This window comes from Crocuta crocuta, unplaced genomic scaffold (genome assembly GCF_008692635.1).
Source record: "Crocuta crocuta isolate KB4526 unplaced genomic scaffold, BGI_CrCroc_1.0 scaffold564, whole genome shotgun sequence".
NCBI lineage: Eukaryota > Metazoa > Chordata > Mammalia > Carnivora > Hyaenidae > Crocuta > Crocuta crocuta.
In genome coordinates this window covers 1,029,374-1,052,200 of record NW_027533010.1, presented here as the reverse complement: position 1 = coordinate 1,052,200, position 22,827 = coordinate 1,029,374, and the positions used below count along the sequence as shown (strand labels likewise).

Sequence of the window (22,827 nt, the reverse complement as noted above, 5' to 3'; positions counted from 1 at the left end):
GAGTCTTTGGAGGCCCTGGTACTAAAGTCTGAAAAGAGCAGATGCTTATCATGCTTGATCATCCTCAGATAGTTGTCCTATGATCTGGACTGATGACATCTGTTCCTGGGAAGAGGCCCAGGCTGAGTGTGGCTTGATACCTTTGTATCTGATTGCCACTGATGTCCACATGTTTCCTGTTTCCATCACCTGTCTCCTTCCTCTAACTCCAGAGGGAAAACAAGAGGTGGAGCATTTTGAAGTGTGACCTCAGCCATCAGGGACAATCTTAATCAAGCCCCTCTATGTACAGCTTATTGAAGTTGGAACAATAGGGGCAGGTGGCTTCTGGTCTCATGGCTTTATTCATGTCAATATCATACATACAGGTTATTAGATATAGACTTCATTTTGCTGTTAAGGCATTGAGAATACATATACTGTTTTGAAAGATTAAAATAGCACTCTTGCTGGAAAAAACAGGAACCTCAAAAACAACATATAATTAAGAAGTTATTTTAGGCTTTGCCACCTTGTCAAGCATATTGATTTAACTGCATTAAAATTAAAGATCGTAACATTTCTTTCTGGATTATAATAAATATCCAAAGTGAAAATCTACCTAAATTTTTCTATTGAAGTATAAATGTAGAGGTGGAAGTCTTCCATCACTCTCCCTTCATTGATTTTAATGTTCTCAAAATGTGTTATATGTAGCCCCAGTAATAGGTATTTAAAAACATACACACCCAGTGGCTAGCTTTGGTTTCTAATATCATTCTTCAACGAAAAGGAACTAGATTCCTTAGAGAAATGACTGATTCTAGGATTAGGGCAGGAAATATACAATATGGAGCTTGAAAAGATGTGAAGAAGTGCTCAAAGCATCCACAATGGTGGGAGTCTGTCAGAGGGACTCCAGAGCCAACTGAAAGATCTCCCAATGACCCAAGATGGAATAATTTGATCAACAAAATAAATAAAGTAGGATTATATTAACTCAAATCACAAAATAAATATCTGTACTGATAGAAATACACGATTGAATAAGTAAATAAATGAAGAATAGACAAATCTCCTGAGCAGAAGCTTTCCAATAATTCAGCATCAGTTCTCACTCCTTAATTGTGGGTTGCACATAATGACTTTCTCCCAATAGTACAATATGGGAAGGGGGAAAAAGAAGTAAGTCCAGAGTGGAGAAGCCTGGCAAACACTCAGCCCGATGATCAAGGTTAAAATCAACAGTGATATATCATGTTAATAGTATATACCTTTCACATGATGTGAATGAAATGGCACTTAATCTCTACAGTCTTTGTTCCCCAAACCCATAATGTCAGTCTATTTTTGAGAAAAACCTCAGATTAATCCAAATTGAGGGAGATCCTATAAGATACCTTAACCAGTACTCCTTAAAACTGTTAAATTAAGGTCATCAGGGACACCTGAGTGGCTCTGTCGGTTAAGCGTCCGACTTCAGCTCAGGTCATGATCTCATAGCCCGTGCGTCAGGCTCTCTGCTGACAGCTCGGAGCCTGGAACCTGCTTCACATTCTGTGTCTCCTTCTCTCTCTGTCCCTACCCTGCTAGTACTCTGTCTCTCTCTCAAAAATAAATAGACGTTTAAAAAAGTTATTTAAACTCTTAAGGTCATCAAAAACAAGGAAAGTGTGAGAAACTGGCAGAGCCAAGAGAAACCTAAGGAAACATGACAATTAAACAGTAATATGGCGTTTTGGATGAGGGGCATTAAGGAAAAACTAAGGAAATCTGCATACAGTATGAATTTTAGTTAATAATAATGTCTCAGTATCTGTTAACTAATTATAACTAATGTAAGGTATTTGTAAGAGGGAAACTGGGCATACGAGAATTCTCCATATTGTCATTGCAACTTTTCTATAAATAAAAAACTATCCTAAGACAAAATATTTACTAAATGAAAGCATATAGTCAGTATTTGGGAGATTTAGGAAATGTTTCCCTGAACACCTTTTCTTATCTCCCCATTGTCTGATGAGAGAGTGCCACCTGGATGATTTGGGTATGTGTATATTTCCTTCTGCACTTAAGGTCAGTAGAATAATATGTATATAGAAATGGTTAATTCTGTGGAAAGTCCAAATTAGTAGGGGTAGTACTGGAGAGGGACAGAGAGAGAGAGGGAGAGAGAATCGCAAGGAGGCTCTGAGCTGTCAGTGAAAAACCAGCCTCAGGGCTCAATCTCACCAACTGTGAGATCCTGACCTGAGCCAAAATTAAGAGTCAGCCGCTTAACCAACTGAGCCACTCAGGTGCCCCAAAAGAGATTTATTTTTAAGAAAATTGCATCTGCTCGCACTCCAAAAAAAGTATGAATTAACAGATTCATGACTTCAGCTCTGCTTTAGGCTGTCTCTTTGTATAAGTCTGAAATACATATGTATTATTCTGAAATGGAGGAGCTGAATCAAGAGAAATTATGAGAAAATTTATGGTCAGAAATTTACAGGATAACTACAAATTCCATGTGAGCCAAAATTAATCCCAGAATATTGGCGATAACCTATATTCAGTTTTAAAAATACAAAAATAGCCCTGGAGCCTATGAATGCAAGTGTAGTAGTTGACAAGTAATTATTATTTCTTGCTAAAATAATGTTATGGTTGGCTTTTTACAAAAAGTAGACAGTTTCTAAGCAAACCACTGTGATTTAATTTGGTCAGAGCTGGAGGTTTTGTTCTAGTCGTTACATTTTCCACCCAAGTTAATTTGGTTATCTGCCCTTGCAAAGTGGAGAGGGTAGGAAGTCAGCAGTGGCAGAATGGCTGGAAACTGAGTCATCTTGACAGAATGTGGTGGGAAATTGCATGCATGTGGTTGCCTCTTTCTGTCGGGCTTCTGTCGGCTGGAAAGCTGCTTCTCTAGGAAGGAGGCCAGTAGAGCACTGCATATTCTCCCTCATATTATTTTTTTCTGAATTAAAAGCCCTAGCACTAAAGCTTACGTGGTGTCACAAGTTAGCTAGGCAGACTCGGGTTCTGATAAGGTGTCCTGGGCTTTTAACTTCTTAGTGCCCTGAACAGTAAGGAAATAATGGCCTGGATAAAGAAAGGATGTTTACACTGTGATTGCCTCGCCTCTTTTTTCCCTCCATGGCCAAGTCTTTAAAAGGCACCTTTCTTTAAGGAAGAATGAGTTCATTATATATAAGGTGCCATCTCTTGACATCAATCATCTGTCTTGCAAAACCACACTCGGACTAGGGAGGGGCTGTGTGCAAACAGTTTTAGTTGGGGGGGGGGGTTATGAAAAGATGAGCTCCTTCTGTGCTTTTTCTCCTGAGGCAGGCAAATGAACATAACTAAGGAGGATGAGATCTGAAACAGTTTTTCCTGCCTCTCTGCTTGTAAAATAACCAGCAGCTTTTACATATGACTGGTCTCATCCATGCTAGAAGTTGTTTGGGGCCCCAGGCTTGGCTACTTATGTTTTAGAAATCACTCTATAAAGCTGCAAGCTAAACTTTATGGTGCTGCTTGTTTTCCTCCAAAAAAAGACATTCGCAGGGTAACCCCAATACAGCAAGCCCTGCTGAAGAAGGATGCTTCTGCATAGGCTTGGGCTTGCTATCACCAGGTAGAACTTTGTTTGTCGCACTAATTGCTTGCAAAATTCTTTACTCACCGAGCAGGCCTTCTTAAGTAGCTCAAGAACTAATGCCTTGCTGCTCTAAGTATCCGAGGGTGAATCAGAAGGTGAGTAGGAAGGCCATGTGTGCCTGAACCAACTATTAAGAAAGCAAAGCTTTTCTGCCTTCCAGAAACCTTGTAGGAAACAATGGTGTGACTTCCTAGTGCCACTATCCTCCTTCATTCAGTAGCCTACTTACGTTGGAATACTTTGTTTTGAGTAATTTTTAGTTGAAAATAAAGAACAGGAGAATAAAATTATGAAATTCATTATTATAACAAGGATTGAATGCCACTGACAACTTGGGTGCTGTTGACCCAGCAACAAGATGGTGTTTAAAATGCTTTCTCAGCGCTTCACGGGCTCAAAACCACATTGCCAGCCTAAAGACATCTGTGCGTATTCCGAAATGCCCTCAGATGCAGCTGTTGAGTGGCTACACACCCGTTGTCCGGAGTTTCTGTATTTCCGTGCCAAGCCTTTAGCTGTGGAACCAACCTAACTGGCAAAACAGGAATGTAACAAATGATCATTGTGGTATGAGTCATATTAACTATTTATTTATACGAAAGAGGTGGCGAAGGCATTGCAGGGGGCACATGCACAAGGTGCCCTGCTAGGCATGTCTCAAGGACTTAGGGACACCTGTGTCATTTGTAGGCTATAGCCTGGCCTCAGATATGCATTCTAAGCTTTGGACTGTAATCAAGTCAAATTCCAAAAACCGTCTTGGCTTGACAGTGGCTCTATCAGTGCTGCTAGAGTTAAAAAACAAACAAACAAACAAAAACCCAGCAGATAAAAACCTGACCATTTAGAGAAGATCCATTTTCCTCCTAGAGGAATTATCATCAACTTTGTTCTCTCTTGGAAGGGAGAAAAAGGAGTTTTACTTTTCACATTAACACTTCAGGGACCGCTCTCCTTATCTTTAGCCAGAAGCAGCTCTTATCGTAAACAAAGAACCCATCAGTGAGGTCCCTTCTTGTTGTTTTAACAACTTTACCATATTAGAAGACAGGAGAGCTGGAGAGGGACAAGCATCAAGCTTTCTAAGTAGAACTCACCTGAGTGATTTCTGACAATGTGTGCAAATTGAGTTGTCTTTTAGGGATGGGCAGACCTCTGTTAATATCACTGAATGAATCTACCACCTGAAGGCAAACTTGTGCAAAATTATTCACTCTACTAGATTGTCAAATAACAATGTAAATTATGTTGATTTTCTTTAGAGAGCATCAGGGAACTCCACTAGTGGACTCAACAATAGATACTAGTCCCCTGTGGTAAATCGCTAAAGTACTTGGAATACAAAACTGAGAAAGAGACACAGTGCCTGTTCTCTGTATGCTTACAGCCTAGGTGTGCGGACAGAGGAGGCACAGGTTATAATAAACTGGTTATTATAATACACTCTGGTAGGCGTAGTATTATGGAAACACTGAGAGTTGAAGCTCAAAGGAGACCTACTCTTTCTAACTGAATGCCTCTGTTTAATTTTAAGCAGCTATAAACCCGTTTTTCTTAGACCAATTGTCTCTTTGTAAGAAAACTGTCTCATAAAACTGGCTCATGTTTCAGTTGCTTGTGGCCCTTACCCGTCATGTGCCTCCGTTGTGTCTGAAAGGGCCTCCAGGTCAGGGACCACTGCAGACCAGAGCTCACTCACGGTCTCACACTTCGTAGTTGTGACTGTTCTTAAGGTTCATACACCCTAGGATACTGCAGTCATTATTTCCTTGAAGGGATCTTCACTAAAGATGAAGATTTATGGTAAGCGAGGTATTTTAATAAAGAAGCATTTTCCTCCTTTCTCTCATCCTCCATTGGCAAAGCTTTTGTGAAGGGCCAGATAGTAAATGTTTTAGGCTTTGCAGGCCATACATTTCTTGTACTTAACTCAATTCTGCCACTATAGTAGGAAAGTAGTCACAGGTAACATGTCAGCAAATGTACATGGCTGTGTTCCAATAAAACTGTATTTTTTTTTAATTTTTTTTTAATGTTTTATTTATTTCTAGGAGAGAGAGAGAGACAGCATGAGCAGGGGAGGGTCAGAGAGAGGGAGTCACAGACTGAAACAGGCTCCAGGCTCTGAGCTGGCAGTCAGCACAGAGCCCGATGCAGGGCTCGAACCCACGAACCGCGAGATCATGACCTAAGCGAAAGTCGGACGCTTAACCGACTAAGCCACCCAGGCGCCCCCAATAAAACTGTATTTATAAAGCTAGAGGATGGGTCAGATTTGACACTCAGGTCATAATTTGCTGACTGCTGCTTTATAAGCAATGTTTTTATTAGTCTTGATAACATTTTAAATGTACTGACTGGTAGACTGAAAGGAGTAATGAGCATTATAATGTGGGGTCAGAAAACCTGTGTCAAGACCTAGAGCCACCCCTGCAGCTTTCATTTGATCCAAGTCAGTGATTTCCTTCAGCCTCAGTCTTCTCTTCAGTAAAATGAGACGATGGACAAAATGACTTCAAAGATGCCTTTGATTGGCATTCTCTATTTCTGAAAATACGTAGGGATCTGCTGATGAAATTCACCGTCACTAGGAAATTTAAAGGGATGTTTTGCATCCGCAGGGTAGACTGGACATGGACTACGCTTCGCAAAGAGAAATTTAGTAGGAAGAAGTGTAAAGTCTAGTACTTAGGTCCTAAAAAGATACAGCAATATGCCGACAGGATGGGAGAGTCTTGGGCTAAAGCAGCACAGGTGAAAGGTTTGAGCTGATGACTAGCACATATGAGTCAACAAAGTAAAGCAGCTGTCCCACAAGGAAAGGTGGCTTTAAGCTGCATTAGCAGAGAAGAGTGTCCAGGAAGAGAGGACAAGGGCTCTTTCTAAGCTCTGTGCTGACAAGACCACACCTGAAGTATTGTTATCAGTATTAGACACCACCCCTTAGGTCAGACTTTGACACCCTGGAGAGTGTCCAGAGCAGAGGACCAGTGTGGCAAGGGAATTCCCAGTCCTTCCTTGAGAGGAGATTGAAAGACGTGGCCATGCTGAAGAGTGGTGGAGGGTGAAGAGACCAGGGATTCAAAAACTGCTAAACTTAAGAGTTTGTATAGAAAATTACTTCTTGGGGCATCTGGGTGGCTCAGTCGGTTGAGCATCCGACTTCAGCTAAGGTCATAATCTCACAGCTCCTGAGTTCGAGCTCTGCGTCAGGCTCTGTGCTGACAGTCAGCTCAGAGCCTGGAGCCTGCTTCAGATTCTGTGTCTCCCTCTCTCTCTGCTCCTCCCCTGCTTGCTCTCTCTCTCTCTCTCAAAAACAATCATTAAAAAAATTTTTAAAAGAAAATTACTTCTCAAAAAATTTATATATTTACACCTAGATTAATACTCAAAATATAATAGGCATCTAAGTATGTGAATACTCAAATAGCATCTAAGTATGTGAAAGCCTCTAAGTATGTGAAGAGCGTTCAAGTAGAAGTATTCTACTTGTTCTTGGTGGCGTCAGAGACCAAGAAGTCAGACTGAGGGAGGAAGCCACAGGCAGCTGCCGGGGCCTTAGCATGCGGAGAGGTATTCTGCGTCATTGTGCCTGGGAGGCAGCCCACATGCGGCTTTGGGAGCCCCATAGTACTCTTACATAGTCTCACCAATGCTGGTGGTCACCTGGTAGCCACAATTATATTCAGCTGCCTCAAGAGCAACTCTGTCATGTCACCTTAAGACCTCTTGGGTTCTGAGAGCGTGTGCTATGTTAGCATTTTTCTGCACACAGAGGTTTCCTGTCTACATTCATATTTCCCAGAGTGCAATGAGGACCAGAGATGTGTGAGATGATTTTAGCTTTACACAAACTGACATTTTTAAAATATTTATGTATATTTTAATGTGTATTAGAAAAAATAAAGCTATCACATCATAATTTCATAAGTATTATGTAAGAACAGGCTACCTTAAAAAGCAAGAACATTTAAAGTTGATTTAATGAAATGTGTTAAGCACACTTAACAGTACCTATGGCAAAAGTTGAGAAAGCAGTGTGTGAATAGCTGAAGTACCTTCTAAGTAAATTCTATTAAACTTTCAACAAAGACCTATAAAAGCCATTTTATTTTTCTTACAAATATCCCATCTCTTTCTTCCACCTATAGAAGTAATTTTTCTCTATCACACAATCCCATCACTGCACAAGACTGAAATGATTTTTCTGTCTTTTACATTTAAAAAATGCAGTAATGGCCATGGAGAAAATTTCAGAAGAGAAAAAAAATAGAGTGAACAATAGAAATCTTATAAAATCCCACACCCAGCTTCCCGTTCTCCTCCAGCACTCCCTCCTTTCTTTGTAATCATGGGTTAGATGCAGTTTATATTTTTCATTTTAAATTTAGCATATCAAATCACTCTATTACAAACTCCTCTTTGCTGCATTTTTTACTCTCAGCATTGTTGGCCACTTGTCATTCCTCAAAGCTAACACAATTGTTTCTCATACTTCACCTTCACCCTGATGTCTTTCTAAGTAAAATGGAATTTACACTGCAGTTATTTCAGGTGCTAGACTTTCAGCCTCTTCTCTGGGTTCTTTCCTTTAGGAAGCTTTAGACACCCTCATTTTACTTGTCTATAATTTTCCTTGGTGTTTTATAATTTAAAGTTTTCATTCGAACCCAGTCATTCCATTTTTTTGGCCTCTGATCTCCCTAGGGGGTCTTGTATCTGTACTCTCCTCTCACCGATTCATGAAAGTCTCTTTCTTCTCCCATTTTAAAATGTTTCAGAAATCCATAAGGACTCCGTGTCCCATGCATGTAGGTAGCTGATACTCTCTAGTTTTACCCAGTTTAAGTATTCCCAATGTACTCTCCCTTTCTCCATAACCCCAGACATTGAAAACATTTACCTTTTTATATGTGTGTGTATATGCAATCAAATTATTGGCGTATTGCCTATTTTCATCCATTTTCTGATGTGTACCTTTAGCCTTGGATATGCTTCATATAAATGCCCATCGTGCTGTTCTGGGTCCAGAGATGGATAAGATCAGGACTCATGATCATTCACTTTATTCTGGATAGTCCAGATATGGGGGCAATTAGACTTGTAATGACCGTCCGATAAAAAGTTGAGCTCTGTAGAAAATAAATATATATAGAAAAAAATAATAACTGGTTATTCTTTCCGTGGATTTTTTTAAAGGCTGGATTACAGCGGACCTTCCAGAGAGTTCTTCTTCCTCGTATCCAGAGAACTCTTTAACCCATATTACGGCTTATTTGAATATTCAGCTAATGACACATACACAGTACAAATAAGTCCCATGTCTGCTTTTGTAGACAATCACCATGAATGGTAAGTATTTTTTCCCCAACACTTTTTTCAGTTGATTTTCTGTGATAGTAGTTTTTATAGGAATCCATATTTCTCCTACAGATATTTTCCTTGGAGAAAATCATATTTTCAGTTTCATTTGACTCTTATTTTTGTTGTCAAATTTAAATATGCAGGCAGGCTTCGAGCTAGGGATAGATTATATTCCACACTTACTCTTAGCCAAAAGACCGAGAAGAAATATATTCCAAAAGAGCAATTTTAAGTGAGCAGGGTAGAATTCAAAAGGTTTTTTTTCCCATTGAAAGAAGGTTCCAGATGATGTTAGGTTCCCAGCAAAATCCCTCGATTCCTCTCTGCACCTTTGGGCATCTCTGAGCTCTGAGATGAGGTGGGAGAAAGCCTTGACCCAGAGGTGGGGCAGCCTCTAGAGCAGCCCTTGGGAAAGTTGCCAGCACTGGGGCTGGGGCAGAGCAGCTGGGACCCTGGCTGGGGGTGATGAGGGCATTCTAGTAGGAGGGAGGGAGGGCGCGGTGCCCTGGAGGAGCCGATGGCGGAAGAGAACCTGGCAGAAGGACACGGACTCAGGGTCACAGCAGTGACCCTTACCCTAGTAGCTATTGAAATTTGTAGCCAGGGACTGCTCCTTTCCTACATTTTCCACACAAAATCATCAAGGAAGACTGGTGTAGGAGTCCCCTCTGGGGATTATTTATTCTGAAAATCCTAAATTGCACTCTTTCCAAACATCCTTACATATTTTTTTAATCCGCGCATTTATACACTTTAAATATCTCCATAACCCCTCTTGGCTTGTTCCTGTTTATTTAAAGTAATATCAACAAAAAAGAACATAAGTAGGACTCATGGAAAAATTCTTCTTCAAGTCATGAAGGTTGATACTGGTGGGTGGAGGGCATTAACTTTTAGGACTTATTCTTCAAATTAACTCCGTTGAGCTACAATTTGGAGTCCTCTGAACCTTAGCTATTACAGTTATGCTAACTTAGGTGGAAATAAAGAAAAACAAAGCTGCTGACATTCACTTTAAAATGGCTATCTAATACTAAAATTACAGATGAACTGTATGCACCTCAGTGTGGATTTACACTTTTGGAAGGCCTCAGACTTTCAAAGACGTAGAAACTTGAATACTTTTGAAAGAGAAAATGAGTGTACAGCCCAGCAAATCCAATCATGACTGATATTTAGTAAAGTTTCCAAAGTGATTCAGAATAGTATTGAGCCTTGAAATTTTAGAGAACAGAATGTCCCTTGAGGAAACTCCCCCAAATGTCCACATACATAATTCTTGGATGGTGACACTTACCATCTGGAGTGGAATTTGTAAAGGACCAGGAATAGGAACTTTCTCACTCTGAGATTGGGCTTTTCCTCAAGAGGGGATTGCTAGTGGGTTTGTATGAGAGAAATTCTGCTAATATTCTTGCGAGCAAACTAGAAGGGGACAACATTTTCCCCACCACTGCCAGTCTCATTCTGTCATCTCTGAGAAGTGGCTTGGGGAAATTTCACTGACATGCTCTCGGGGAATTCATGTTGACCATGTGGGGTGCTACATGGTGGACATTATTAACATGAGGTAAAGGAATTATTAACAGAGTGAAGCAGATTTTTTCAAGTAAATGTGAATATTGGCCTAATAAAGACACAGGCTCCACTGCACACTGGACTCATGGACCCAGTAAGCAATCAGTCCTGGGCAAACTTAGATGATTAGAGCTGGAAGGCGTTCTAGAAAGCAGATAGAACCATTTAGAAACTGGTCCACGACGTGTAAGCTGTCTTGTGCTTTTTCTTCACAGGTTCCGATTCAGTGGTAGAATTCTTGGTCTTGCACTAATACACCAGTATTTGTTGGATGCCTTCTTCACACGGCCCTTTTATAAAGCTCTTCTCAGAATGTAAGAGTATTTTTATTGCTTGTGTAATTAATATGTAAGAATGTAGTATTTCTTTTATTAAAAAAGGGCCTTTTGTCAGTGTCATTTATCTACTTAGATGTCTGAAACTAACACAGTTTCAAATACGGTCACTGTGTTTTTCCCAACCCTTTATTTCTGTCTTGCCCCTAAAGTCTTAGTTTTGCTTTATTCCAGAAAATTTATTCTCATTTGTTGCAACACATGTTTCTTCAAAACAATTGTACTTCAAATACAGCACTGGAATTCCTGTGGTATTAATGCCGATTATTAATAGAATAGTTGTGGGTTAGTCTTGGTGACTCATAGCCCCCTATCCTTTATGAGAAGCATTTTATATATTGCTTTATGCAGACTTCAAGTGCTTACTCTTGGTTCAAGTTTTCATTCTCCTTTGTTTTGTTTTTGTCTTATTTTTTGTTTGTTTGTGTGCTAGAGGTGGGCAGGCTCTCATTTTTCTTGAGACCTCCCTGTATGCAAGATAGTAATTTATTATGGAAGATGAGAATTTAGCATTCACAGAACTTTTTCTTCACGGTTACCACAATGAAAGATTGCAATTATTGTAAAATGTAGAGCAAACAGTTTCTGTCCTATAATCAGTAGTCGTTTACAAGGCTAAACAGGGGAAGGCAACTGTCTGGTAGGGGGTAGTAGCTCAAACTTGCAATGAGGAAGCACAGAATGATTTCTGGGTTCTGTCCAGCTCATTCCCTGACAGAGGTCATGTGCTTGCTTTCTGTAAAATGGAAGCCTAGACTACAAATGAAAAGAAACTGTTTCTAATGGGCTCATAAGAGGGTAGGTAGGAAGACTTTTTGCTCTCCTCCCTTTTGGCGTCTGGGCAGAGGGAACCCTGGGCAAGTGGGCACTGTCCATTTCCCTCTCTGTTTCCCCTTGTCCAATTTGCACCTTCCCATTTCACTGTCTTCTCTCATCTTCTCTTCTAAGCTTCCCGAAAGAGTAGTCTGTGCCGATGTGCCCTCGACACATTGTAGCCTGGCTTCCTTCCCACCAGTAACCCTTAAAAGCTTTTAAAGAATATCTTTTGGTCCTCATCCTACTGCTTTTGATACTGTTGACCACTCCAACCCCCAACCCTACCCATTTACTTTGAGTCTTTCCTCCACTGGGGTCCCTGACACCATTCTCTCCCAGTTCTCCTTTTATTTTTATGTCTCCTTCGTGGGCTTCTCTTTTGACTTCCCCTTAAATCTCGGTGTTCCTGGAGGTTTCTATTCTCGGCCCTCCCACCCCCACTTTTCTCTTTTTATGTGCTGTCAGAGGAAAAATCTCTACACCTGTCTCTTCTCCTACTGGCTCAAATCTGCACCCTTAGTCTTAATCTTCTTTGAGTTATAGGTTCATGTGGCCAACATTCCATTGAATGTCTCCATGTGCATGTCTCATAGGCATCTCAAAATCAACATGGTGAAACACTCAACTCCTCAGTTTCCTCCGCCTAAAAATGTACCTTCTCCCATGTGCCTAGTCATAGTTCATGGTGCCAGTATTCTCAGGTCACCAGTCAGAAACTGAGAGTCACTCTCGCACAACGATGGCAGATACACAGCACAGATTCTACTTTTCCCTACTGCTCCCTCCACAGCCATGCTGTAGTTTACAAATTGTTTATCATACTTTTCCCCACTGAATTCGTTTTGGCCTCAGGAATTTTTCCAACTTATAGTCCTCCAGACCGGTAGTTATTCAGAGCCGGCTTGCAACATGAGTTCATTTGCCACCCTTATTTTGATATCCGTCTTTATACCCCAATGAAACCATTTACTAATGCCCATGTTTACCTCCTAAATGATTCTTAAATTCATCTTCTCCTGTCCACCCTTAATAGCTATACTCTTAAAATAAAACTCTTAACTTATTTTGGCCAGATTACTGTAGTGGTCTACTGATTGTCTCCACCATCTAATGAGAACCGCCCCTCTCCCCACCCCCATTTTAAGGAATCCTCTATACTGCGATCTCCAGAGAATAATTTAAAATCATATCTCACATATGATCATATCATTTCCTGTCCTAAAAATCTCTCAGCAGTTCTGAAGTACCACAGTCCTTAGAATGATATTCAAAGCCTGGTCCCAACTACCTTCCTAGCTTTCTCTAGACACATCTTGTGATTAACTCTCTGATGCCACCAGTATGCTTGAGTATTCTGCATGTTCCATGCCCTTGTGCTTTGCTAATGTTGTCCTTTCCTCCCTTTCTTTTTCCTGTCTCCCCTTTACCTCTCTAGCTTTTAAACAGCCTACAAATCTTGATATAGGTATTACCTACTCCAACAAGATTTTCCTGAATCTCCAGGTTGAAGTCTTGCTTTCTTGCTGTGAGAGCTCCATATATCTACCTTGTCTGTTGTTCTTAATTGGAGTGTAACATACATACAAGAAATACACAAATTATGTGTTACCCACCCTAGGCTATCATCATCCCCTTATATTAATTGACCTATTTGTGTGCCTGTCTCCCCAACTAGACGTTTAGCCCCTTGAGGGCAGTAACTGTTTATCAAGTAGCTGTTAAGATGTCTGGCACATCCTTGATGCCTAATGTTTATACTGAACCAAACAAAATGACCTTTGAAATGGGCTGATGGGAGGAAAATTCAAAACAACAAAAGCAAATCAGTTGTTACCAGCTTAAAACAGGGCTATATAATCATAACTCCATCATATGCAGATCCTCGCTCCACAATGAAGGAAAGAAGTATGGAAAACTATTATAATTGTAGATTCTGTGGCTTGCTGTTTTCAGAAACATGGAAAGAATAGCAAACCATGAAGAAAAAGGAGACATATGTGAATATGGATCACACAATATAGTCTTTGAAAAAAATAACAAAGTTAAAGTATAGTATAGAAACATACCAAAAATATCTAACTAGGAGAACAATGTTGGAAGGTAGTATAACATGGCCAAAAGAATATGGGACTCAAGTTGTCAACACCTGAGGTCCAGTGCCTGCTCTGGCATTAGTCGTGGATGACTAAGCAGATGGCAGCCAAACTCTTTGTACCCCAGTTCTGTGTCTGGAGAAGAAAGGACAAGCTGGTTGATTTAAGACATTTTATATATCCAGAATTTTTAAATCTTATATAGCAGATTTTTATTATTATTATTTAGCTACTTTGGTTACTGAATTTGACTGAGAACATTCCAGAAATCACTGCCTATTTTGTTGACCTTGTTCTTGTCTTCAATTCTTAGTTTCTTTCCTTGTGTCTTTGGGGTTTTCCTAACAGTCATCCCTACATATATGCTTCTATCTGTTTGTCATCTTAGTCTGTGTGACCTGAGTGATCTAGAATACCTTGATGAAGAGTTCCATCAGAGCCTGCAGTGGATGAAAGACAATGATATTCATGACATCCTGGACCTGACATTCACTGTGAATGAAGAAGTTTTTGGGCAGGTCTGTGTATGTGAATCCCTGGTGACTAAGTGTGGTAATTAAAGGCTGTTGGTTGAAGAAGAATTAATTCAGGAGCTAAGATCATCTGCTTACTTATTTGTGGCTTGTTAGATGGTTTCAACCCCCATTTAAGTACAGTTATAATAATTTTGGTTACAAAGATTATTTTAATGCCAACTGTAGAGTAAGATGGTCTAATTTACAGATTGTAGTAACTATTTGTATGTTATAAGCAATCTTTTAATTTCCAACTGAAATATCCACATAAGATTTTAGAATTGCCTTGTATAAAATATAGCTTTTAAAAGTCCATGCTACCCCAGAGTTGAATATTACAGTATTTAATTGGCATTTGTACTTAACTCTCATTCGTGTTTAAGAACAGAAATTGTTTTATTTTTTAAATTTTTTTAATGTTTTATTTATTTCTAAGAGAGAGAGACAGCATGAGCAAGGGAGGGTCAGAGAGAGAGACACACACACAGAATCCAAAGCAGGCTCCAGGCTCTGAGCTAGCTGCCAGCACAGAGCCTGACGCGGGGCTTGAACTCACAAACCATGAGATCATCACCTCAGCCGAAGTCAGACGCTTAACCAACTGAGCCACCCAGGCGCCCCTAACGGAAATTGTTTTAAAGCTGAGGGATGAAGTGATGTTTTGGTGAAGGTTTGAAAAATGTTTTTTTCCCAAAGCTGGTAGAAAGGTTGGTTAAAATATTTCATTCAAAAATTATATACTGGTTCATAAGGAGTATTCTTATTTACACATTAATATTTGGCTGGTCTTCTGAATTTTGTGTTTTGGAAAAGTTCTCAACTTAGCATTCACTTAAATGTAATTCTGCTTCCTTAAGGCAAATCTCTACTTAAATATTGGCTTTTGATATGTAGTTGATTCTGAACCCTAATGGAATTTGTGAAAATATGTTTTTGCCAAACATTCCAGTAGCACTGGAGCAGAACCTGGAGCTAATTTATTTTCATTTAAAAGACTTAGGATTTAAAGCTTAACCTTCAGTGCTCACAGTATATAGATTTTTAACCACTCAGGCTTTCAGATGTCAGCTCAGTGCCTAGTTTTTACTGAGCATCGGTGTGTGGGTGGGCTCCGTGTTGTGCCCCCACCCCCACTGCTTGTGGGAACCTGCCTCCCGCCCTGGTCAGGGCAAGGGCAAATCGCTGGATGATTTAGGCTCACTGGTAGCAGTTTTCTCACAACATCAAGAGTATTGCTTTATGTTCAGTGTCTTGTTTTGATTTTTAATCTCAGATTACCGAACGAGAATTAAAACCAGGGGGTGCCAATATCCCGGTCACAGAGAAGAATAAGAAGGAGTACATCGAGAGGATGGTGAAATGGAGGATTGAGAGGGGTGTTGTTCAGCAAACGGAGAGCTTAGTGCGTGGCTTCTACGAGGTAAAGACAGTCAGTGGGAGTGGGGATTTGCAGGCTGATATCTGTGAATCTATAGTCTGTCTTCTGGTGCTTTATTTGTGTGAGATAGTTCCCTTTATCTTTTGTTGTATGTACTATTGCACTCTCAATTTAAAAACTCCAATATATTTTTTCTATGTTTCAAGAACACAAAAAAGTTCCATGCCTTCTTACAAGAGATCTTTGAAATAAAATGATGAATTTGAGTAGCATTTCATGACTTAATGACCACTAATAACGTTGAAGTCATCCATCTTACTCATGCTTCGATATGGGTAATCACATCTCATGCTTGATATGGGAAGTGGTTGTATTTGAGTGTTCGAATGAGTTGTTACAATTCCTCCATGTGATTTCCTCTGGAGGAGCACTAGATCTTTTTAAAAGAGAAAAGCAAACTGGATTAAACAGGGGTCAGTTTTAAAATGAAAATTCCAGGGGCTCCTGGGTGGCTCAGTCGGTTAAGCGTCCGACTTCGGCTCAGGTCATGATCTCACGGTTCATGTGTTCAAGCCCTGCTTTGGACTCTTAGCTGGCATCTAGCTCAGAGCCTGGTGCCTGCTTTGGATTCTGTGTCTCCCTCTCTCTCTGACCCTCCCTTGCTCTCTCTCTCTCTCTCTCAAAAATAAATAAAACATTAATTTAAAGATAAAATAAAATGAAAATTGCATTGAGGAGAATCTCATCTATCTTGTACTAAAAATATTTTCTATTTGTCGAGAGCTTTGCAATCTTCAAAGTGCCTACATAGAGCACTTCCATATAGTATTCCTAAAATTCCTTGTGCCCTCCTTTTCTGATGAGGCTTAATTATAGCCGAGATTTCTCCTGACTCATAAGCCATGCCCTGCATTCTTTTTACTCCACAGGTGGTGGATGCCAGGCTGGTGTCTGTTTTTGATGCAAGAGAACTGGAACTCGTCATCGCAGGCACAGCTGAAATCGACCTGAGCGACTGGAGAAACAACACAGAATATAGAGGAGGTGAAATGTGATTTAGAGATGGCTGGATTTTTAAGTTTTTCGTATTAAGGGGAAGCAAATGGTTAGCACGCGAGTCTGAATCCAGGACAGGCAAGGCACTCTGTATTATAATCATAGGTTTGCCGCAGTCTTCTCCGAGACCTTGGGCAAGGTACATTCCCTTCTCTTCCTAGTTACCTCATCCATCAAGTGGAGGAAGGACTGTTTACACACCATCTGAGAATGTCATAACTGTTAATTGTTAGTGAAGAAATGGGATCATAAGAACACTAATTAATTGTTTTATGGTGTTGTTAGTGAAGCACCAGGGAGCTTACATCCAGCTGGTCAAACTCCACCTCTTCTCCCTTCATTCTCAAACTTGAAGCGACACACCCTCTAAGCTTCCCAAAGGCAGTGTTAAGCATTTCACTGAACTACTTATCGGTCGTAATTCACAGTTGAAACAAATAAATGGAATAAGACGTGGTTCTCAGAATTCAAGAAGCTTATTGAACAGGCCCTTCTAAATTCAAGCATGAAGTTCAACTGAAAAGGAAACTACCATCAGAATCATTAAAACCTGCATTGTATGACAGTTCACCGCCTGGGAAGCTTTAGATGTGGCATTTCAGTAGATCACTATAAATTGTCAATTAGCACTTGAGACTGAAGCCATTGAAATCTCATTGCTAAGTCAGTATGCTTAGAAACAGACCTGAGGGTGATCCAGAGTTAAAGTTTTATCCCATAATTTTAAGCAAAGAAAGAATACATTTTCTGAAATTTATTGCAGTGTGATAGTCTTCAGAAAGTCGTGACAAATAACAGTTATTTTTTGTTTTGATTTTGGTTTGTGTTTTTTTAACTCAGAATGTAAGGTTAGCAGTATTTCTGAACTTGGAGAGTAAAAACCACAAACTTTAAGCACTGAACTAATCTCTTAGCAGAATAAACTGAGAGCTGAACATCTATATCTCCAGCTACCTGTAAATTGAAACGATTAAATTTTTTTTAAGTTTGGAGAAAAATAAAACCTTATCATTTGCTAAATTCCTTTTGTTCTTGCCTGTTCGTGGCTCTTCCAGCTCATCACTGTTGCCATGGGCTGGCCCTGCACGCCCATTTTCTCTGAAAGGCAGTATTAAATTGCAGTCTCTCTTGCTGCTATTTCTGAAACCCTATTGCTACGATGCATCTTTTCCAACTGGCCCCATGTGTAACCCATATGCAGCATTGGTTATTGTAACTTGGTTATTTTAACTGTATTGACCAAACTCTTTTTACTAACTAGAACACAATTTCTCCAGCATACTACATAACTTATAAACCTTACTATCAAAACCATTAGCTCTTCCTCCCACCCGGGGAGATTCTAATAGCAACACCGTTAATCAAATCAGCCATATTCATAATTATGTATTGTAAACTTTATTCACTGTATATGTCTAATCAAGTCCCTATTCCTTGGTTATTGTAAATATTACCAAATGAATTGCTTGGGAAGAGAGTGCTCTGGGTGGGGAGGCAGGGAAATGGATGAGATACCCAGCTGTTTGCTGACCCAACTAGCTGGCATTGAATGAAGAGGCAGCTCTGTCACCTGCCATATGGTCGTTAGGCAGCTGTTTATACAGAATATGAAGAGACACTTGCTGTCTTCCTCCAGAAGGTTTGGCACAAAGAGCAAAGGAAAAGCAGAAAGGGGCCAATTCATAAGATCAGAAGAGCTAGAAAGAGCCAATGTACTTATTTTATAGATGAGAAGACTATTTGCTCAGCACCAAATAACAACTCTCTGCCAAATGACATGGAGCCTATACATCACCATGTCCAGTCTAAGTATATTTATCTTTCAGTTGGATCCCTTTCTTGTCCAAAGGGCGCTTAGCATCATTGATCAAATGCTAAACAGTAAGGCAACATTTTTTCCCAAATTCTACAACCACTGTAACATGTGAGCAAAAATTCTAATTAAAATAGTTTTTACCCACCTTCTATGTTGGACTTGTGCTGACTCAGAACGAGAGTAGCTTTATGCACCTTGAGCATGTCAGTTAATTGGTTTGAATCACCAGTTGTACCTTCATCTTCTCTCAACTTAGTTTTCTTCAATGAAGGATTTTGGAATCCACATTTACTGCCTTAATCTACCCAGGCATGATACTTTTGACATTTTATTAAATTCTACTAAACTATGGAATAAAAGTAACATTTAGGTTAATGATTATTTAGGATTTATTAGTTGAAGGAATTAAAGTAACAAAATTACTATTTCCTTTTTATTAATAAAAAGTAAGCTGATTTAAAAATGTGAACATTATATGTAGTTTTAAAATAGTTTGCAATTAAATATTTACTTGTATACTTATTTGATTAACAACTTAACGTTGTCTCTCCTTTACCAGAAACCCTGTATGGTTCTATTTTCTTTGTCACTGTTACTCCCAAGCTTAGTACAGTGCTTGGCATAGTGATACTTGAAAATTATTTCTTAAATGAATGACCAAAAGAGTAGGCACTTCCAGTAACAGCAACTATATTTTTCAGAAATGAAAATGGTTAAAATGGCAACTCTGTTGTTCTTCTCTCCACCAGTTTTGTTTACTGACCATTAAGTGGAAACAGAGACCTCCTAGTTTCATTGAGAATTGTTTTGTTTGACTTCTGACACTCATGTGATTATATTTACAGTGTTATTCCCAGTCTTAAATTATAAACACCCTTTAAAGAATCCAAGATGATGATTTATATCTGGGATCTTTTGTCGACACATCATGGTGTCATGTCATGTTAACATAGAAGAGTCAAAGTAATGTGGCCTTTCCTGATTGGTTTAATAGGATATCATGACAATCATATTGTAATTCGGTGGTTCTGGGCTGCAGTGGAAAGATTCAACAATGAACAGCGACTCAGGTTGTTACAGGTAAGATGCCATTAGTTAATGTTTTAATGCATTAATATTATTATTGTTGTAATTGCTATTTTTAATAATTGCCAAGTACTAGTACACACACCCCATATTTGTCTGCAAATGTGGGATACCTTGTTTCAGACCCTTCTGATTGTGTGGTTCTGTGGTTCCATCGCTATGCAGAACATCCCCAACCACATGCAAGCATTTCATTAGAATTTTGAGGAAATACCAACTCCAGTCCAAGAATCCCAGGAAAAACACCTGCCTTCGGGTCAGCTTGGTCCCTTCAATACAAGATCCCAGGGCACTGTGCAGGGCAGCACCTCCAGCAATAGAAAATGACCTTCAGTCCCTTAGGAAGTGACCAGGTCTTTGAAAAAGAATCTTTTCTTCCATGTAACTTTCCACAAAGTTGAGATAACAGTGAAGTTCAAGGACACTGGGGAAACTAACTCATTATTTTCCTGTGGTGTTTATAGTTAAACAGGCATTTGCTGGTTGATTGCAGGCAAAGAAATATCAAACATGAGCAAGCCTTCTAGATGCTTAGGCAGAGCCTTACAAGTAGATTGGGTCTTAGCTCCTTTGGATCAAGGATCTGGTCCTCAAATTTATTCACCTCAAGTTGATCGGGGACTGATGCTAAGCAGACTTAGGTTAATTGATAACCCACTTTATTAATCTATAATGGGAAATAAACCCAGTTTAGTCTTCTGAGCTGGTTAGCTGCACAGCTGGTTTTATCCACTAAGACCCTCTGCATCTCCTTATCCTTTATAATGTACTGTCTTCCCTTAGTGCTCCCCAGATCTTTGTCAGAATTCTTGTGTTAGGTTATCCCACACCCATGGAGTTTCATGTTCAGGCTTTCCCACCAGCGAGCTGCTCTCCCCTAAGAGCCCTGCACATGAATGATGCCATGTGTTTCTCAGCAGCTAGTCTCTTGGTTTCATGTTATCCTTCTGTTTTCTTGGATCGATAGTTTGTCACGGGCACATCCAGCATTCCCTATGAAGGATTTGCTTCTCTCCGAGGAAGTAATGGCCCAAGAAGATTCTGTGTGGAGAAATGGGGGAAAATCACTGCTCTTCCCAGGTAAAAGAAAACAACATTTCTTTACTGTCACCACAAGTGTTCCAGAAGAGACCTTTAACTTATGCGTGTATTGATTAATTACTGTTTTTATATTAAAAGTTTGGGAGAGCAGAAAAAAAAACTTTTAAAATGAATTTATCTTTGATTACCTTTCAAAATGGAGGAGTAAAAGATCTTCCTGGTGCTACTTAAAATGCAGACATACATATCTTTTTCTCTTTTTATTATTGAAGTATAATTTATACATGATGTTACATTAGTTTCAGGTGTACAAAATAGTGATTCGACAAGTCTATACATTATGCTGTGCTCCCCACAAGTGTAGCTACCATCTGCCCCAATATGTTGCTATGATAATATCATTGACTGTATTCCCTATGCTCTGCCTTCGATTCCCATGACTTATTCATTCCATAACCGGAAGCCTGGATCTCCCTCTCCCCTTCACCCATTTTCACTATCCCCTATTCCCCGTTCCCTCTGGAACTAGAAGTTTGTTCTCTGTATTTATGAGTCTGTTTCTGCTTTTTGTTTGTTTATTCATTAGTTGTGTTTTTTAGATTCCACATGTAAGTGAAATCATTTGTCTTTGACTTATTTCACTTTACAGAATATACTCTAGGTTCATCTGTGTTGTTACAAATGATAAGATCTCATCTTTTTTTATGACTGAGTAACATTCCTCTGTGCATGTATGTATGTGTGTGTGTGTGTGTGTGCATGCGCATGTGACAGGCACACATACCACATCTTCTTTATCCATTCATCAGTCAATATGGGTTGCCTCCATATCTTGGCTATTATAAAGAATGCTTCAGTATCTTTTTGAATTAGTGTTTTCATTTTCTTTGGGCAAATATCCAGTAGTAGAATTACTGAATCATATGGTATTTCTATTTTTAATTCTTTGAGGATCCTCCATACTATTTTCCATAGTGGCTGCACCAAGTTACATTTCCTCCAACAGTGCATAAGGCCCCATTCCTTTTTCTCCACATCCTTGTCAGCACTTAACTATTTCTCGTCTTTTTTATTTTAGCCATCCTGACAAGTGTAAGGGGATATTGCATTGTGGTTTTGATTTGCATTTCCTTGATGATTAGTGATGGAGAGCATCTTTTCATGTGTCTGTTGGCTCTCTGTATGTCTTCTTTGGAAATATATCTATTCACGTCCTTAGCCCATTTTTAATCAGATTATTTATGGGATTTGGGTGTTGACTTGTATAATTTTCTATGCATTTTGGATATTAACCCCTTATGGGATATATCATTTGCAAATATCTCCTATTCAAAATACAAAATGCTATATAACCAAAGCATTTGTTAGCTTTAGTAAAACAATGTTGGCCATCACACTGTGCTTCTTATGATTGTGGCTCTAATTTAGATGTTCCCAGAAGCTCTCATTTTAAGTTTATAAGAATAACTGTTTAGAATCCCTTCACTAAAAATTGGCATTATGGTTTCTAAAGAATATTAAATCATGTTAGCGTACTCTGTACCTCCTTAGAGTATATCATACGTGCCTTAGTTCCATGTGAATGCTCTCTGCACTGCATTCTCATTCATAATAAGATAATGCACTTCCTTGGAGTGAAAAGAAAATTGCTTTGCTGCTGCGAATAAATGTAAGCGCCTGTAAGGTAGTAGCTACGAGTGTAAATGTTTGGGGTTGAATGGAGAACTGGAACTGAAACGACAGAAAAGGCAGAAACAAATGAATAAAAGTGGAATGGAACGAGAGTTGGTTTTAGAACTCCTGTATGTAATCAGCAGTAACAATACAGTATTTTTGAGGTAAAACGACTTCAGATTGCCTCTCATTTTACTACTAATAAAGCTGCGGGGGGCGGGGCGCCTGGGTGGCTTAGTCGGTNAAAACTGCGGGGCACCTGGGCGGCTCAGTCAGTTGAGCCTCTGAGGCTTGACTTAGGCTTAGATCACAATCTCACTGTGAGTTGGAGCCCGCATAGGACTCTGTGCTGACCCTGCAGAGCCTGCTTGGGATTCTCTCTCATCCTCCCTCTCTACCCCTCCCCCACTCATCCGTGCTATCTCTCAAAATAAATAAATAAACATATAA

At 39.6% G+C, this 22,827-nt stretch overlaps 1 protein-coding gene across 1 annotated transcript in view; it reads left to right on the top strand.

Annotated features, from left to right (window-relative positions):
- The window catches only part of HECW2 (HECT, C2 and WW domain containing E3 ubiquitin protein ligase 2), a 228,797-nt gene that overhangs the window by 191,121 nt on the left and 14,849 nt on the right, over positions 1–22,827 (top strand). Inside the window, exons 21-27 of the mRNA XM_077745795.1 lie at positions 8,825–8,977; positions 10,783–10,881; positions 14,200–14,329; positions 15,600–15,746; positions 16,634–16,748; positions 19,571–19,656; positions 20,630–20,742. Coding sequence (XP_077601921.1) covers positions 8,825–8,977; positions 10,783–10,881; positions 14,200–14,329; positions 15,600–15,746; positions 16,634–16,748; positions 19,571–19,656; positions 20,630–20,742 — 843 coding nt within the window. The remainder of the gene's footprint in view (positions 1–8,824; positions 8,978–10,782; positions 10,882–14,199; positions 14,330–15,599; positions 15,747–16,633; positions 16,749–19,570; positions 19,657–20,629; positions 20,743–22,827) is intronic.